This window comes from Vanellus vanellus, assembly GCF_965231255.1.
Source record: "Vanellus vanellus genome assembly, chromosome: 6".
Lineage (NCBI taxonomy): Eukaryota > Metazoa > Chordata > Aves > Charadriiformes > Charadriidae > Vanellus > Vanellus vanellus.
In genome coordinates, this window is record NC_138911.1 from 33,744,468 (window position 1) to 33,763,167 (window position 18,700).

The 18,700-nt window shown below is 39.4% G+C and overlaps 1 protein-coding gene across 1 annotated transcript in view; it reads left to right on the top strand.

Moving 5' to 3' along the window:
* DCAF5 (DDB1 and CUL4 associated factor 5) overlaps positions 1–18,700 on the top strand; it is a gene marked incomplete at its 5' end in the record, with an annotated part of 78,287 nt that overhangs the window by 27,392 nt on the left and 32,195 nt on the right. The window contains one exon of the mRNA XM_082485426.1: positions 15,795–16,008. Within this exon, the coding sequence (XP_082341552.1) occupies positions 15,795–16,008 (214 nt within the window). The remainder of the gene's footprint in view (positions 1–15,794; positions 16,009–18,700) is intronic.

An 18,700-nucleotide genomic window follows, 5' to 3' on the forward strand; every position in this document is an offset into this window, starting at 1 on the left:
TCAGTTCTCAGATGGAAGCAGAGTTAAACTGATGCAAGCACTACTTGGTTTGCTTCATAACTGGAGGCTGTTTTGGAGAGTCTTGCTGCTGCTCCCCTGCAAAATCCAGACAGCAAATGAAAAGCCTGGAATTCTGATGTCTAGTTGTTTGTGGCAAATAGGAGTACTGTAGCTAGCAATACCTTCACGTAACATGTATTATGGCCAACAGCACTGGTGCTGTAATACACTGTACAGACATAATTGAGGATTGATAAGCCTGCAGGATTCAGCTGGCCTTCACTCATTTGACGTGGATCAGGTTTAATGCTGAATTTCTGGTTTTAATCAACGGAGGCTCCTCAGGTTGAGGTATAGTTTTTCTTTAACTTTGTTCAGCTTGATGATGCACTGTCAGAAAAGGGGTGATTTGCTGTTGACTTCTAAACTTGTATGGCAGTCCATGGAATACGGCTAACTGTGCAGTTTTAAACTAATAGCTCTAAATTTTCAAAATCTTGAATGGAGAAGTGATATCCTAGTAGGTTAGAGAATTCAGATAAAGATTCCACTGCTTGTCAGAAAAAAATGAGCTGCATCTACTTACTTATTTGGAGAATCTGAGGATTTTTACACCAGAGACTTTTTTTCTAAAATACATGGCTCTTGTCCAATTGGGTTATAGGAGAATTTGTCTTCTAGCTTGCTGTTATGTGCCTCCATCCAGGAGAGTTGGTTTTATCCACCTTTAGTCAGGCGACACTAAACACCTACAAGTTAAAAATAAAATACTTTTAGGGTTAGAAGAAAGTCCTTATTATGAGTAGATTTTATTCATATACTGTGAAATTGGTTAACTTTCTTATGGGAAGCTGGGAGTGCTTTATGCTTGGCTACTACAGTGAAGACGGAAATTGAAAAGCCAGCGTTTCTTGGCATGCATGGGGAAATTTAGAGACAGCTCTGAATTGTGAAAAGTTTAGCTCACTTCAAATAGTCATAATTTGATTAGTCTTGCTGACTGAGTCAGGATACAGAGGCGGATTCATTTTGCTTTTTCCAAAGTTCATTCACAGCTGGATATCTCTTCTGTCTCAGATTTAGTGCAGCAATTGAGATTTCCCCCCTTCTCCCCTAGTACACTAATAAGATCTGAATGTGATGGTCTGGCTCCTCAAAAATAGCCTATGAAGCACTGTTAAAATAGAACTAATGTAAGTCCAGCATGATAAGTTGGCTAGTGATTCCGGAAATATTATTTTTCTATTTCTAGAACATGTGAATATTGTCATTCTTTCAGGTGGACATTAAGCTGATTAATGAGGCTGTTGTAAGGCACTCACACCACTAGATGGGGTCTGGAAGCTGTGCCTTTTTTAAGAAAATCAAAAAAGGCAAGTCTGTGCATCTTAATCTGTTTACAATAAAATACATATTGCAAATATGTATTGTTACGGGATTGCTGGGGGCAACTCAACAAGTCAGATTACATATATATTTCAAGCAATGACTGTTTAACTCCAGTTATTTTTAGGTACTCCAGTTCGCCCTTCCCCTTTTCCATGCAGCTCCATGCCCATCTCCTTCTTTTTACTGAAATCAAAAGGCTGCTTTTTTTCCCTAAGAAAATGTAATTATCTCCTTTAATTAATTCTTTTTCTATGTTCACCCACCCCCCCAATCCCCCACCTCCCACTTACATCAACTAATCTGGAAGTTTTTGAGATCAAAATGATTATTGGTCTGTCCTATTAATGACTATCATGTTCTTTTAAACCAGTTTTCATGCTACAAAAAGGCTGTTCACAGAAGTGTTTTCTGCTTATGATGGGAGTGTGGAGCCTGTGTTTTTACACAGTGGGGTGAGTCCGATTCAAGGGTTAAAATGCTAAGTCTCGGGTCAGTATCGGAAATGGGTATCTCAGGGCATTTTTGTGAACTTGGGAGGGCATATCTAAAAGCTCCCAGGCCCTCATTCCTGCTATGTCCATTGCACTAATTCTGTGGTTGACCTGTTTTTTTTGAGCCAGGTCATGCTCAGAAATTAGAAAACTAACCTGGAAAACCTTTGTAGCTTTCTTATGGCCTAGCAGGTTGAACTGGGTTCAGGGAGGGCCTAGTGAATAGCATAGATGATTGAGAAGAGAGAGGGAGGCTTGTAAGGATGAGAGTAGGAGATAAGAAGGAAGCAAGACCTTCATTTGTGGGACAGTGAACTGTTAGATATGTTCAGCTGTTTGTGGTATTACTGTTTTTATGTGCTTCAGGTTTTTTTGCTATACTAGCCTTTCCCTTTTTTGTCTCATCAGCATGTTACTTACAAGCATTCCTGGTGGCTTTTTACAAAGTAGAAGAGGTGAAACATAACCAAAGTTGGGGGTGATTTACCTTTCAAGGCTGCCTGTTTCATGAGAATAAGCTATAAGCAGAGAGTGTTTCTGCTCAACACTTGCCTTTTTATGTTCCTGCAGTACAACGTAGTGTTCCAGGACACCAGTCTTGAGTGTTGAGTTCTGGGAACACTCTTGTCCCCAGAACTCAAGTACTGGATTCAAGCTCTGAGTGAGGTAGAAATGTTTACATGCTATAGACCTTTTTAACATTCTTTTGAAAGTTCAGGAGGCCTGTACTGTCTGTGTAGTTAGAAGTCGATGCACTCAAAAAGCCCAATGATGAATTAAAAAAATCCTTGACCACCAGGGCAAACCCGATATCCTTTGGTGACTGTAAATGTTATGGCATATTTTAAAAGCTAACTTGATCATGCAAGTCATAATAAGCCCAAGTTAAAGGGGTGTCAATTTCAGTGTTTTCCATCACTGCTTTACAGACAAAGCCAAACCAGGAACATTAATGCAAGTTTGATTTCTTTCTTTGTCTTGGCTGAGGAGTAACTGCAGTTCAGAGCCTTTTTAAGCAAACTTTTTTTTAGCTTACATTAAATGAATATTTGGGTCTCAAAAAACACCAATCAAGAAGGCTCTCTTAATGGACTTCAAACTAACATCAAATTTGCTTCCTGCACTGAGAATTCTGAGGAAGCAGACTCCGAAGCTGTGGATAAGGAACACTTGTTGTTAGATATTAGTGAATCACCTAGTGATTAGCTCATTAAATAGTAAGCAAAATATAGAGATGGAAATTTCTCCCTTGTAATAGACAAATTAGATTCAGGGGGATCTTGAGGGAGGACTCTTCTTAGCCTGTTTATGAATGTTGGGTTGTGTTGATCTCGCCGGTGTGTGGAGGACTTTGGAGGATGTGTCTGTACTGTGTTGCTGGTATCCATCTGACAGTGTCTTCTATGAACTCTTTGTCTTGAACAGAGCTTCTTCTGCCAAGTGCTATTTATTGAACATATATAGAATACATGTTCCTTTTCCAGGTTAAGTGAAGGTGGCCTGTCAACATAGTCGTAGCTGGCAATTGGTGATTATTGGTGTGTGATGTGTCATGATTAATAATCATTACGAGTCCCATGTCCCTATTTCATGCTTGCTTTATTAACAGTCACCATCAGGTTATTACAGTATTGGTTACAATGGTAAGACCTGCACACAATTCTAGGTACAAAACATAGAATTACTGCCTTTAGATGCTCTGGCTCCTCCAACAGTCCTCATCTCCGGCTCCTGTAGGATAGACATCCAGGATCTTCTCCATCAGTGCCCGACAGCTGAAGGATCTTTTCTGTTCACCAGGATCGGTGTTGGCAATGATTGTGGCTCTTGATGGGGGGCTGCCCCCTTATATCACTGAGCCCATAATATCAGAGTCCATGTGAGGGCAATCATATAAGTCAGGCAGCCTACCTTCAAGAGCTAACCCAACTGTGCCCATCTTTCCACCCATGGGCTGAAGCCCAAGGCAATGATACACTTATCCTATTGCCAAATTTGTTTCACCTTTGGAATACTATCAATAGATAGGTGAGGCTTATTGATAGGGAGGAAGTAACCATAGTGCCCACTGGGGCAGAGGTCAACTTGGTTACCCCATACTAGGTGTTCAGCTTAGTCATTGTGCTGCAGGAAAACACGATCCAACTCTTGCAACAATGTACTGAATGCATAAATTGTGGTCCAAATCTATTGGCAATTACAGGTATTCAGTACTTCTGAAAAGCCAATTCTCGGCTCCTGATTGCTTTGCCTTATACATTCACTTGTTTCATTTAGTTCACTGCCTTTTAAAAGCCTGATGAGTGTTACCTTCTTGTTTCTGGATCAGCGTAATGGTCTGATGGCAAGAGGAAAACACTATATGTACTACACGACTTCTTTCTACGGAGGGGTATGGAATATCTCTGTACCCATGACAGTCTAAGGACATAGAAGTCTTGCAGGTGGTTTATGTTAGGTGGACGTGCTGACATGTAGTTGGGAAAAGCTAGGTTTCGGGTTCACAAGTCCTTTGTCAGTTTTGAAACAGAAGTGGTAGCTACCAGAACTACAGACAATTTGAGAACAGTTCTCCAGAGTTTAGTTAGATGCATGTCAAATAGACCATCTTTGCAAGAGAAGGCTAAGTATTACCTCTGAATAGAGGCATGGTTTATTTTGTTGCTTTGTTTTTATTTTTGTTGATGGGTGATGGTGCAAGGAAAAGGAAGGAAAGGGAGATTGTTGAATGTTTTCAGCTCTGCCTGTACCACAGGTAGTATTTATAGCCTGTTGGATAGAGAATACTTTAGAAAAACCTGTGCGGTGGTGCAGAAGGTATTCTAAGGTCATAAAACCAGCATTGTAACTGAGTCCAAGTCCTTAGATTTAGGTCTCCAGTGGTTGCCAATTTTAGTTTCCAGGCTCATACCTTCAAGTTATTTGATCCTTAAAGATCATACCAGAAGAACAGCAGTTATTTTCTGAGAAACAATCATGCACATGCTGAGTTCTATCCTTTCTAGCTTACCTTCCTGGGCTCACTTTAAAAAGTAGCTGTTGCCTAGTTTTATCTGTGTGTTACCAAGATGTCTGGTATGTTGGCTGAAGTACTGAGCCTCTGGAAGTGCAAGTGTGGGATCCAGTATTGTTGATGGTTGTGTTGCAGGGGATATTAATCCGGGGGGTAACCACATGGTTTGCTTCTGACTGTTGAGCTTGGTGAGGTTCGGGGCGCGTTAGAGGCTAATATTGGTGGATTGGCAATTTTCTCAAAGTAGCATCTTTTGTTGTATTTGTGTTTTCCTCACAGGTTTTTAATAAGATGTTAAGTGATGGCTACAGGAGTGGGATGGCAGGAATAGTATGTGGAGATTTAAGGTTTTTCTTTGACTGTTTTGCACTTTGACCCTGCATGTAAAGGAAAAGAGCTTGTGATTCTAATCACTTCTGAAGTGTGTGCTTTGGGATTGCCAAAGCCCCTTTACATCACTGAATCGGCAACTACCTGTTTAAATTATTTCAGTGCAATAGAAATGTGCTGTGTGTTTCTGTTTGGAGACTTTCAGTCCTACTCTGAGCAGAGCACTGTATTAATGAGTGAAAGAAAAATGTATATATCTTGGTAACCATTTTTTCTTTGTCAAACTTATCAGTTCATTTTTTTCCTTTCCCAGTTGAACCATTTGTTGTGAACTTTGAATAACTTTACTGCTGCTTAAAGTAATTCATTTAGCTAGGTTACAGTCTAACAAATTTTAAGGTCTATTTAGGCACTCACCAGTATGGGTCAACCACACCACCTCAAATAGTTCAAATAACTGTTTGTCTTCTCTCATAGTTCAGGCAATACAAGTCATCCCACACCTGTACCACCCTTGTCTGTTTGCTTCTGTGCTACTGAGGCAGCTCAACTGATCTGTGTGTCTCAGCCTAGAACTTGAAGCTCTCCTGACCTGGTCTATCTTGGCATATTTGCCCCAAATAACACAGAACCCAAGCTTAGATATTTTTTCCCTGCTTCTTTTCCATTATGTCTTAAAAGTTCCTTTTAATGTCATAGAAAGTGAGCTGATTGTTGCTTAAGTTCATGGGGATTGAATTATTCTTTTCTGGAAATCTTTGGGATGGGTTGAAGTAACTTTTGAATGCTAATGGCATTGGGGTGGGGGGTGGTATTCTGGGATGTTTTTTGGCTTTGTTTTCTTCATTGTAACCATAAATAAATATCCAAACTGTTTGCCACAGGTTTAGCCAAAATCAAATTACTTCTTTAGTGTTAAAAACATCTAAGGTAGTCTCCTCTGCCTTTCTAGTGAGGGGCCACTGAATTAAAAAAGGGAGCACTTGCAAATAAGCCTTTTTGACTTTGGGCAAATAGAGATGGTGACAATCATAAAAGCTTCAGTCATGCTGATGGCTTAAGTGATATTTCTGCTGGGAAGAGCACTTTCTTGCATATGGACTCCTTTTTTGTGGTTGCCGCTTTCAGCCAGTTAATGCTTTTTTTCCCTTTCTTTTCTTTTTCTCTTTTAAAGACAAGTGCTGTGCTAAAGTTGCAAAAGAAGTAAATCAGTGAATTTATAGCTAGATACTTTTTACTCTGAAGCAAGTGATCTTTTTTGTTGCTGGTGTGAGCACCAACTAATAGTCTAGAAATACTTAAGGAAGTGCGAAAGTCTGCCAAATACTGCCTGGTATTCAAGTGTGTGAAGCAGGTGCTGTAGTCTCTCGTTCCTACCTTTATGTCTTGTCCTTATAGTGGAATTTACTAGGATGGTACCGTAGGAAGGGCCCTCTCACTTAGCTTCTGTTTTAGATGCACACATGCCTTCTCTCATTGGCAGTCCTGCTTTATTTATGCCTGACCTCGTCAGCCTCTCTTTGGATAGAGGGTTTAGCTTAGCTTTTTCTGTGTTTAGGCTGGTATCTTGCCTGTAGTGGAGTGTATTCAGGTTAGTCCACTGTGCAAACTGAAGATCTTTGGAGGGTTTTTTTCAATGATAGAATGAAAGATTTTTGACTTTCCTCTAAAATCCCAGATTTGTTGATCAGAGAGACAACTGAGTTTTGGAGTACTGAGGTTCAAGTTGTATAATAAAAATGTGTATTCTTAGTACTTCAGCTTTTAATTCTTCGTTGTTCTCAGAGAGGGCTATGGTGACTCTTTTTCTGTTCCGATTTTCCTGTCTTGATTTAGTAGTTTTCTCAAATCTTCATTAGTTAAAAGCATACTATCCATTGCAAGTAGTTAGCCCTCCATCATACGCCTGGGGATTTTCTGATTTGAAGATTAACCTTTTTCACACCTGCCAGCATCCCCACACTAGCCCTGATTTCGTTGTGGCCAGGCACTTTAAGCTAGGTACTGTCCAGGTACTGTCCATTTGCTCTGTGGGATCCAGCTTGCTCCCAGAAGCAGTGGTGGTATTCCGGTTTATAATTTTCAAGAATATAAGTAGCGTCATGCAGTAAACAAGAAGTCAGGAAACCTGGTTTTGTTTCACAGTGTTGGGTAGGTCTGTTGATTGACCTCTCTTGCCCTCAGTTTTTCCTGTATTGAGGAATGGGAATACTGCCTACTTCCAAAGCCTCATAATGCTTAATCTTTTTGTTAGCTTTGAAATTCTCTAACACAAAGGTCTTTCTAAAGCAAGAATTTGAAGTGCAAAGTATTGTTCTTGAAATGCAAATTTAAAAAATATAAAATAGTAATCTGTTGTTCAAAAGAAGTTCTGATTTAATGTGTTTTTGTAGCCTGCTTCTTTAAGGAAATAGGTCTGTGATTGTATAAGCCTTGTCCTAATCACCTTTATGCCTTGTTTCAATGAGGAGGGAATTAAAATGGGGAAAGGAATTAAAAGATACACCATTTTTTGTTTAAAAAAAAAAAAGAAAATAAAAAAAAATATTGGTGACAATACAAAGGAGAGATCCTCTTAGTGTGTTTACTGGGGGAACATCTGAAATGTTAGTTCAACCCTATTGCAAGACAACAGAATTAGTCTTTGAAACACCAGTCCGTGGGAAAATGTGGTGGAACTAACTTAATGAGACCAAAATTGTGTGTGCAGTTGCATTCAGTTAGCTTTACATGATAATTTATATTCATCTTGTACTTATTAGAGGCAAAAGCTTTACTGATTCAAGACTGGACTGTGCTTCTGCAGGAGCATCTTGGATCTTGCCACTTTTCCTGTCAGAAGAAAGGCCTACTTTCTTGTTGCTGCTCTTTTCTTTAATTTCAGCTTTTATAGCTTTGGTAAATTAAAAATTCATGCAGCTTTGCTAGAGAAAAGAAGGGGGGTGAGTGTATATATACGACCGGATGAGAGAACAAATCTGTGGCCGATATTACTCAGCTTTTCTAATGCAATACAAGAATTGCAGCACAGAAATGTGTATAGGAAAAAAATGGTTTGTTGCAGTATTGATACGTGACTGCTTTTGCATAGACACTGAGGTGTGAAAATGCATTTACTCTTCAGGAGGAATTGCCAACTTTGTTACCTCAGAAAAATAATCTGAGTGTAATTCTCTGGTATCCGTGTTCTTTGTATTTATGCTGACTTTGGTGTGTGCTTCATTTTGGAAACAGCTCCTGTTCTTTCATTTGGCTTAAAGGTCATCTTCCCATGGCACAGTCTCGCTGTATTTGCATATTCTCTGTCTGGTTATCTGATGGAAGCTACCCCTTTGTGTTTTGCTGGGTTCTCTCAGTCTGTACTCCATCCTACAAGGTACTATTTCAGAACAGGCTGAATAATGGACTCCGACTGTAGAATTTAGGGATTAGAAAAAGAGGAAAACGATCAGGTGATTTTGCTAGTTTAGCTTGTGGTTGTTGGACAGTTGCTCTTTGCTTTGTATTCTCTACTTTCTTTTCTTTTTTAGTCTGGCTAAATGTTTTCTTCTTTTCCTGCAAAACTACTTTACTAGATCTCACTTATTACTTACGTTACAGTAACACCTAGATGATTCAAGGAGAGAGTGAGAATGGGACTCTCTTGTGCCTGCTGACTCTCAGATCTGTAGCGAGGGCAAGCCAAGGACAGTGAGAATGTTTGGGAACAGGTCTGTAATAAGACCAAAACAAACCTTGGACAGAGCTGGAGGAGGATGTGAAACACTCAAACAAATAGGGGTTTTGTTGTTGTAATTTGCTACTGTTTAATCGCTGTAATGGCAGAGGTAAGCCTTAAGTCCTAAAAGGATAAAAGTAATACAGATGAGGGGGAGAGTTTAATAGACTTTATGCCTCTGCTCTTGTCATCTTCCTCAAAATACCGAAATCCTGTAGTTGTTTTTTTTTCCTGTGAATAAAAGCAGAGTAAAGGAAAACAATGCTTTCTGGAGAACTGCCTGAGATGACTAGGTGAAGCAACGTTAGCATTCAGTGATTCAATTAGATCATAAGGGCCAAACCACGCAAGCCTTTGTTGTTACAAGGTCTGGGTGCTCTGCGTGTGTAAATCTGGTGATGTCTGACGTTCTTATGGCTCCAGATTCTGAAGTCAGTTATCAGATAAGAATCTCTCCTATTAAAATTAATAAATTATTGTCTTCCTGGTTTGGAGGGAGACGTGAAGCTTCTGTTCACCTTAGAGCTTGCACACACAAAAGTTTATTAATGATGGGGGATTCCTTTTGTACATGTACATGTACATGTACAATGTACATGTTCCTGACCCTAACAGTAAAGAGCAGAAGGAATAACACATTCTTGAACATGCAGAATTTTCACCCTAAATTCTCTCCTTTTCCAGTCTTGGTGAATGCAGTTGATTTTGCTTTCCTTCAAAAAGAACATACAAGTAAAAGGTGTTTAGTTTTGCTAACAATGCACAGCCTTTCTTTTATTTGGTTATTCTTCAAAGGCTAAGCAAGTACCCCTTATTTCCTGTTAAGGATTCTGGGGGATGTAGTTCTTGAAGATAGTTCTTGTAAAGGTAGTGAGATCTCAGAAATAGCAATGATAGAATTTAGAAAAAATGAGCATGTTACTGAGAAATAATAAAGTCCTGAATATGGCTTGTGTACCTTTTTAATGTTAAGACACTGATGGACTTCCTTCACATTTGTTAACACTTCTGAATATATACAGAGAAACTCCATACACTTTGACACTACTTATCTGCTTTTCAAAGAAATGATCTTGAGATTTCCGAGAGACATGTAATCTACTTAAAAAAAAAAAAAAAAAAAAAGTATGCGTGTTAATTGATCTTGTGCTTGCTTTTCTATTATTGGTTAATTTGGCTCTTTTTACGTGTATGCTCCAGACTAAATAAGACTTGTGTGTGTGTTTACGCACACAGAATAACTTTCAAATAAAACCCCAAAACTTTCTGCAATTTTCCAGGCCAAGATTCTGTTTGCCAGTTTCATTCCAGTTCTTTTTGCACAGTTAGAAGTTCCTCAATTTTGTGGTTACAGAAATGCTGACAAACACAGTTATATGCAATGGTGTGTATTAGTTACAAGCATTCAATTCATTTTTTCCTTTTAAGGTCATTCTTTCATTAAGTTAGTTTCACACACTGCTGTTTATGATATCAACACTTTCTCCCTTCCTTCCTTCCTTCTCCCTCTTAAATGACACTCGTTTCCCAAGGATGGTGTCTGTACTACACTTCATTGTCAGATTTGTAGCTTATCAAGAGAAGCTATTCAATGATTTTATTTAATGGTTCTATTTAATGCTGTCATGCATCCTGTTTTTATTTTATTTCTACCAAGACACTGATCTTCTCTCAGTTTTTATGACCACTGTCTGTTGCCAAGCTAACTTTTGAATAGCCTGGGTTAAGCTTATGTTACCGCTCAGGCAGTCGACTGTTCAAAAAAGGATGAAACAACTTCTTTGTTTAGAAAAGAGGAGAAGGGAAGAGAGGGGAAATGATTGTTTCAGGTAGAGACTTTTCCTGCAAATTCTGAGTGCAGCGAGACTACTTCTTCCCTCACCCCACTAGCTGCCAGTAGAAAGGGATTTATTTACTTTAGTGGTGCTACTCTTGGATTGAAAGCCTTCCATTGTTTAGCTGAGCTGGTATTTAGTTAACACTTGAGTGCTGCCTGTGTGCAGCATATCCAACTACGGAAATGACCATACTGCACATAACTGTCCATTCTCTCCCTCCTCAGCCTCCCCGTAGCTGCAGCATGTGTGTTTGGATTGCGATGTTCCATCTGTGGACTAAATATTTCCCTTAATCATACAAGATGACTCTTTTAAAAACTCAGAACTAGTGCACGTGTCTGTCTATTGCTTCCAGAGCCAGTAGGCAACATCAGGATTCCACAGCTGGCTGGGTGAGGCAAATTTGGAAGCAGACTAAATCCCAGAGTGTTCTGGGTCTGGATTCATAAAGTTAATGCCTCTGGCTGAAGGGGCATGCATCTTGTTCAGAGATGCCCTTTTAGGATTGTCTTCAGATTTCTCACTAGCTGTCATAGTCTGTGTCTTTGAGAGCAGAGTATTGCTGTTAGCCTGATGCATCAGTAAACTTTTAGTAACTTCAAGAATGTGTTGCGTCTGAAATTCCTTTGCTGGAGGATATAATAAGGAGCAGGCAGAAGTGGCAGTTTAACATGAGCAACTTATCCAGGCATGTCTACACTGCCCCGCATAATCCTGTGTGAAAAAGTGGAAATAGTCATTTGAACGTTGAACATGCTTAAACACAGCTCTCCCCTTCTTCCCTCCCTACCTCAATAAAAGAAAAAGAGCAAAGAGCAAAAGCTCTGGTTCTGATTAGTTTGATCTTTAGAGCTTCTTGATTCAGACATCTTTAATACTAATGAATATTAGTACTGGTTTAATACTGTAAAAAGTAACATAACTTCCCCCAGCTTCTTTCTTGGAGATGGCTGACTGCCTTTTTCCTACAATTTTAATGGAGATGGAAAACTGTAGAAGACATTTTGGGCAATTACTTTTTTTTCCTAAAACCAGCATGGTGGTTCTATAATCAACTAAATTTTATAATGGAAATTACTGAAGTCTTGGGATTCCTTAGTTCTGAGATTTCTCAAATCCTTTATCTCCTCTATTTGTGAGCTAGGTTCCTAGCTTTTCCACCAAGATGGAGCCATGAGCTGCACCCCACCCGTACCCCTCCCCCCCATCTTATTTCTGATGTTCTCTCGTAGGAGTAGAAAGCAAGCAAATATTTCTCCTGTTTGGTTCAGAAAATGGATGCTTGGGGGTTTTGGTGTCAGTCTGTCTCTCTTCATCCTCACCTAATTACCTGCTGCCTCTTTTCGTAGCTTGTTAAAGGAAAACACTGTGCAGTTAATTTAACAAACCCTTTCAAAGAGGCAGAGAGGAAGCAAGTAGGACACAGCAGGGAGGGGAAAACAGAAAACCACTGTCTTGTGACTAGTGCAGCAAAATGCTGCACTTGGAGCTATAGAGTGTTTTTGGGGGACAGAATTGAAGCAAGTGGGGAAAGTCATTGGCATGTTGCTCTTCTATATTAATAGCAAATGGCTATTTTATAATTTCTTTCTCTATCAGCTAAACTTAGCCCACTGCCTTTTTTATTTGGGGTTTGGGGGGAGGACGTATGTATTTTTTTTCTTTTTCATTTGAGCCAAGTGTTCAAGGAACTGCGGCACAAACTGTATTTCCATTACATGCATCACTGAATTGTGTGGAGTGAGGCTATGAGGTAGGCAAAGCTGTGGATCTTTTGAGGGGTCTTAACTGTGCAGCTCCTTAATTCTAGACTTCTTAAGTGTGTGTATATGATCATAATTTCTGAAGTTCTGGCTTTTCTTAAATATTCTTTCAGAGCTCTGTTACACTAAGGTTACTGAAACACAATACAGAATTCAACTCCGAGAGATGTTTTCTTTGATAGCTTTGACTGCTATAGGAGCTTAATGAAAACATCTGTAAGCAGAATGGAAGCTAGTTTAATACTACACTACTATTACTATAAAATATAATCTCAAAATATTTCAGACAGGGCATAATAACAGTAACCGTGGAAACTTTGCTTGAAGATTTGAAAGGATGGGGCAGCTGGTAGGCTCACTCACTTGTAGGCAGGAGAGAATTCTGGATTATGGTTTAGATTGAGGAGGAGGAGAGGGGCTTAGTCTTGGTGCAGTGGTGACTGCACCTTAACATTAAATCCAGTTAATGCATATATGTTATGGTGGTGTTATACAAATTCTTCACCATGGATATTGTATATATGACGAGAAGCTTAACACAAGCCAGCAATGTGCACTCGCAGCCCAGGGGGCCAACCATATCCTGGGCTGCATCAGAAGAAGTGTGGCCAGCAGGTCAAGGGAGGTGATTCTGCCCCTCTACTCCAGTCTTGTGAGACCCCACCTGGAGTACTGCATCCAGCTCTGGAGTCCCCAACATAAGAAGGACATGGACCTGTTGGAGCGGGTCCAGAGGAGGGCCACGAAGATGATCCAAGGGCTGCAGCACCTCTCCTTTGAGGAGAGGCTGAGAGCTGGGGCTGTTCAGCCTGGAGAAGAGAAGGCTCCAGGAAGACCTTATTGTGGCCTTCCAGTACCTAAAGGGGGCCTGCATGAGAGCTGGGGAAGGAATTTTTAGTAGGGCATGTAACGATAGGACGAGGGGGAATGGCTTTAAACTAGAAGAGGGCGGGTTCAGATTGAACATTAGGAAGAAATTCTTTACTGTGAGGGTGGTCAGGCACTGGAACAGGTTGCCCAGAGAGGTTGTTGAAGCCCCATCCCCAGAGGTGTTCAAGGCCAGGCTGGACGTGGTCTTGGGCAACCTGGTCTAGTGGGAGGTGTCCCTGCCTATGGCAGGGGGGTTGGAACTTGATGATCTTCAAGGTCCCTTCCAACTTAAATCATTCTATGATTCTATGGTATTTTTGTAGAAAAATCAACCTTTCTTAGCCAAAAAAAATCTGGGTTTATTTCTTCAGTATGTTTTTTGGGTTGGGGTTTTGGTTGTTTTTTGGTTTGGGTTTTTTGTTTGTTTAATTTTTGTGGTATGGTTTTGGTTTTTGGTGTGTGTTGTTTTTTTTTTTTTTTTTTTTAAGGAAGTGGAAATGTCCATAGAAAAAAATTCTGCCTTACACAAACATATTGGGAAAGTTGAGGGGGGAGTTCTGTGCATTTTGGGTTTGGGATTTTTTTTCTTAGCCTGATTGAGTATTTCGAGCTGGCTGAATACTTTATTGATTTTGATGTAAAGAAAGTAAGGCTGATAAGGGGGATCGTAAATCTTCGTCTCCTTGTCTCTAAGGTTACAGTTTCTAGTACTAAATTTTCTCATGTTTTTATTAAAAAACATAAACACTATTAAGAGAAGCGCAGAGGCTTTGCCTAGGAGGAGGAGAATGCACCCATATGTGGGAGAGCAGGACTCTTCATGATGATACAGGTGTTCAGAAGTTTTGGTGCCCAGCTTGAAGCTCTTACTAATTGGCTTTGAAAATGTGACTTCTGGTTCTGTTTTGGCACCCTGGCTTTGACTATTCAGTTTGCAAAGAGCACGTGTGTGAGAGCAGTGTATTTCTGGTGCATTCATTATGTGGAGTTTTCTATTTTGTTCTTGGTTTTGTTTAACTGTGGCTTAGGAACAATAGTTTTTTAACTTTACAGTATCTCATGTAACAATGTGTGCTTCAGCCTGCATGGAATGTGGCTTCTCATCCATGTGGAGTGACTCCTTTTTCACAAATATTGGGGCAGAAGGCTACATCAGAAAGTAAAATGCATTAAAATCTATGAATAAACTTCCCCCTAGTATTTGCAAATTCTGTGCTTGCATGGCTTGTCTGGTCCAGAAGGTGCATAGAAGTCATGCCTCTTAACAAGATTTGATGGGGATTGCTCAAAACCTGTTAACAAAAGGTCGAGCTCTAGTACTACTACTTAAGGAGGTTTCAGTGATCACTGAACAAAAAAGGGTTAAAAAGTCTTCCTTCTTTGTCTCTCTTTCCATACACGAAATCTTTTCAAGCGCAGGGATTGAATTAAGTCTTTAAAAAAAAAAAAAAAACCAAAACAGAAAGCCCATACAATGCAAGTTGAATTTCAGTATGCTTGATTATGTTTAGGTTCCTGGATGGAACAAATTCCATATGCTGTTATTGTTTTAAAGAGAGAGCCTGGAAACTTGTGACCCTTCATTTTGTTTTGTATATGTCAATAAGAACTGATATAAATACTCCAGCTGTGATCATATAGCCTTATATGGAACAAGGAAACTAGCTAATTCAACCATGTGAGAGTTTTAGGTAATAGTGTCATGTGGTAGCATAATTGTTTTGCTTATTTGGCAATATTTTTAGATGAAGCAAGTTTGAGATTAGCTAAGTGGCTTATTTTAGCATTTCTTGCAATAACTTGTTAGTAAGATGGCCTTTTATTTAGGACAGCTGGAACTGATTGTAGAGTTCAAACATCCTTTGATGCCCTGTAGAAATGTAAATAGAAGCAAAAGTGAGATAATGGTCAGAGTGTCTACAGTTGGAGAAAATGCCAACCAGTGCCAGAGCAAAGGAAAAATAAAAGTTTTGCTGGATGGATGCAGGCATCAGCTGAAGAAAAAGAGCTGAGAGCTGGTAGGGTCAGTCTTGAATGCAGACATTCCAGAAGTACAAGAACAGCCTTTTTAAGGCTAAGGCTACTCTGTGAGACTTTGCTTCTATGCAGGAAATGTACTTGTTATTAACAAAACTCCTCGCAGTCTTTAACTTTACTCTTCTGAAGACTTTATAGACTTAGCATTTTGATAGTTTGTCATTCAGGTTTTGAATCAAGTTTTTTCAGAAATCAATGCTTTGAAGCAGAAACTAAATGAGGCCATAGTTTTACTGGGCTTGTTTGTTTGAAATGACTCAGTAGGGTTAAAGAGAGAGTTCTATCTTTAAATAGTTCAGTTCATCTGTGCGGCCCATCTCACTTGTTTCCTCTGTCTTTTCCCAGTTCGCTGCTCCGCTATGGTGGAAACCTTTCCCTTCAGAGTGCCATGAGTGTCCGGTTCAACAGCAATGGAACCCAGCTGCTGGCACTGCGTCGGCGCCTTCCCCCAGTCCTCTATGACATCCACTGCCGGCTGCCCGTCTTCCAGTTTGACAACCAAGGGTACTTCAACTCATGTACCATGAAGAGCTGCTGTTTTGCAGGTGATCGTGATCAGGTAATAAGCAAGCAATGGTGTCCCGAGTCTCCAGAGTTTCCATGAGTGTTTGAAAACACTTCTGCAAAGGTGACTTTTTTTTTTTCCTGATTCAGGAATTAAAACAGGAAGCAGAGGACATGTGTAGGCTTACCTCGGAACTCTTCTGCAACGTAGGCTCTGAAAAAAGAAAAACGTATACCAAAGCACATAATAAATTTTACCTCTTGTTTGATGTGATCTAATACTTACTTGGAAGGTGTTTTTCACAAAAATAATGTTTGCAGAGGCTTTTTAGGTCCAATTAATATGATTTTGGAACCATGAGTAGAAAATATTATCTACATATGATAAGGAAGAATCTTCCTTTTATTTCAATATTGGTCCTGAGTCCAGTAGAGGCAATCTAACAAAACATAAATAGTGTGGATTTATAAAGTTATTGGCTCTTATTTCAAATCATAATGTTTCCCCTTTAATACTACACTACTGGATCAGATTATAGGTCTTTATAGTTCAGTGTTCTGGAAGTGGTGATGGCGAGTGGTTAGGAAGGAGTAGTTTGTTACTTCACTGGGCAGGACTCTCTTCCTACTGCTAATCACAAAGAGATAGGTCACACATAAAGTGACTAACAGCAGTTTGTATAATTCTAGAGCTGGATATTGTCTTTGGACAGCTGTATTTAATAAACACCAAAAGACAAAAAAAATGTACTTTCAAGCCATAATAATATAGAACTAAGATCTGAAAATTCTCTGCTGTCATCAATAAGATTCCTGCAGTCAGAATTTGGTCATTAATTCTATTGCTGCTGCTGCAGGAGGCAGAGTTGAGCTTCTTTCAGATTGCAAGTAGGAGATAAATTTATGTCACTGAACTTGAGCAGTGTTTCCAAGTTTTACATAGTCTTTGGCAGAAGGAGGTTGAAAATGCAATAATGAAACTGTCTTTAAAAAACAGTGGTTTTACCATAAAGAATGGGGAAACACATGAATTGTTTAAGAAGAAAACTGATGATGATTTGTGGTCTATTATATATAGTCAGCCTAAAGATGACACTCGTTTCTCCTCTGCAAGTCAGAGTAGACCTGTATACAGTCTGACATATAGTTTAGCTTCTCATCTGTTACTGAAAATCTAGATAAAGCCTTAGTCTCTGTTGTGCTTTCTAAGCCGTTTTCTTATGAGTATGGTGCTATTTTAATGGGAAGAATATGGCTGTTCTTGTGTCAGGTTGATGTGGTACTTCAGAAACCTGCATTTTTAAAAAACTTGATATTCTTTTGGCTTGACAGACTTTCTGTTCAGATAAGTAGCAGCACATAGTGCTACTAACCAGTTGGAAATCAGAGCAAAAGACATTTATATTCCCTTATAAATGCCGTAAGAAGCTAATAGGGAAGATGAAGTTTAATATGGAATATTAGAGATGTGGAATTTCATATTTAGATACATGATTGTACCCATCTTCTAAATGGAAGGAAAAAAAGATAATGAAGTTGCAGAAAATGCCAACATGTGGTCCAACTGTATATGTCTGAAACTGTCCATTAATGCTCAAATTCAGCTGATTGTCAAGACTATGAATAGTCCTTAGGGACCGCCTTTTACAGAGAACCCAATTCCAGGTGCAGCTAGAAAAGAAGGTTAGAGTTGGAACCTACTGTAAGATACACAAGATTAATAAGAAAAAGTTATGATTTGTTTTGAGCTTTGCCCTTCTTCACAACTAGTATTTTTGGTGAGTTTTGTAAGTATGAAATAACACATAGAAGACTCCCCTCGCAAATCAGAATTCATCAAAAAAAGAAATAAGTCTGTTTCCAATTTAATCTGTTTCCAGCCCCCTCCCCATTTAATACTGCTGTCCTTTGTCTTAATAAAAAATGGCTTTCATTTGAGGTCCATGCAAAGTGAGCTTCATAGAATTCCTTGCTTGTATTTCCTTGTAGGATCAAAACTTTGTGTGGGCTATGGCTCATTTGAAGGGATCTAAGGATAAGAAACTTGTGTTCAAATTATAAGTGGCAGTTGTGATAGGAAGGCGTCTTCAGAAATTTTTCTCATTGCACCTCTGATTTTCTCTGTCCTCAGTTTTTCTTTTCATCTTTATTAAACTGATGACTCAATCTTTTTTTCTCTTTTAAGCTGTCTTAAATAGTTAGGTTTTAATACTTCATGCAGAGCCTAGTAATTTAAAAATGTGACTCTCCTGTGTTCAAAAACTGTTATGTGTTGTCTGCACAGTTAGTTCATCTGATAAAGTTACATTTCAATTCTGTATTTTAACCCTAACAAGAAAGGGATATCCTTAACTTCTCAATGCTTAGAATGCAGTTGCATTGGAAAAAAGGTGAGCTGCTGAAAGGGGGAGGCCTTTCTTATCCAGCAGAGGCGATACACAACCTTTCGCTGATTCAACTTCCCAACCTGGCAGCAGCGCTTACTTCTTTTTCTGGGTTAATGACTTGTATTGACACTCGGAGGACTCAGGCAAGTGTTTGAATGCAATATAAGGAAGGAATCACTGGGTGGGTGAGAGATTGCCATTCGGCGCTGTGACACTGCTCCTCACACAACTACAGCCTTTGCTTATCTTTCTATGAAGTTTGTATATGGAAAATGGTTTACTCACAGGAAGTTTTCCTTTAAATCATGACCATCAGGGTTTAAAAACCCACAACTGTTAGTATCATAGTACTTGCCTTTG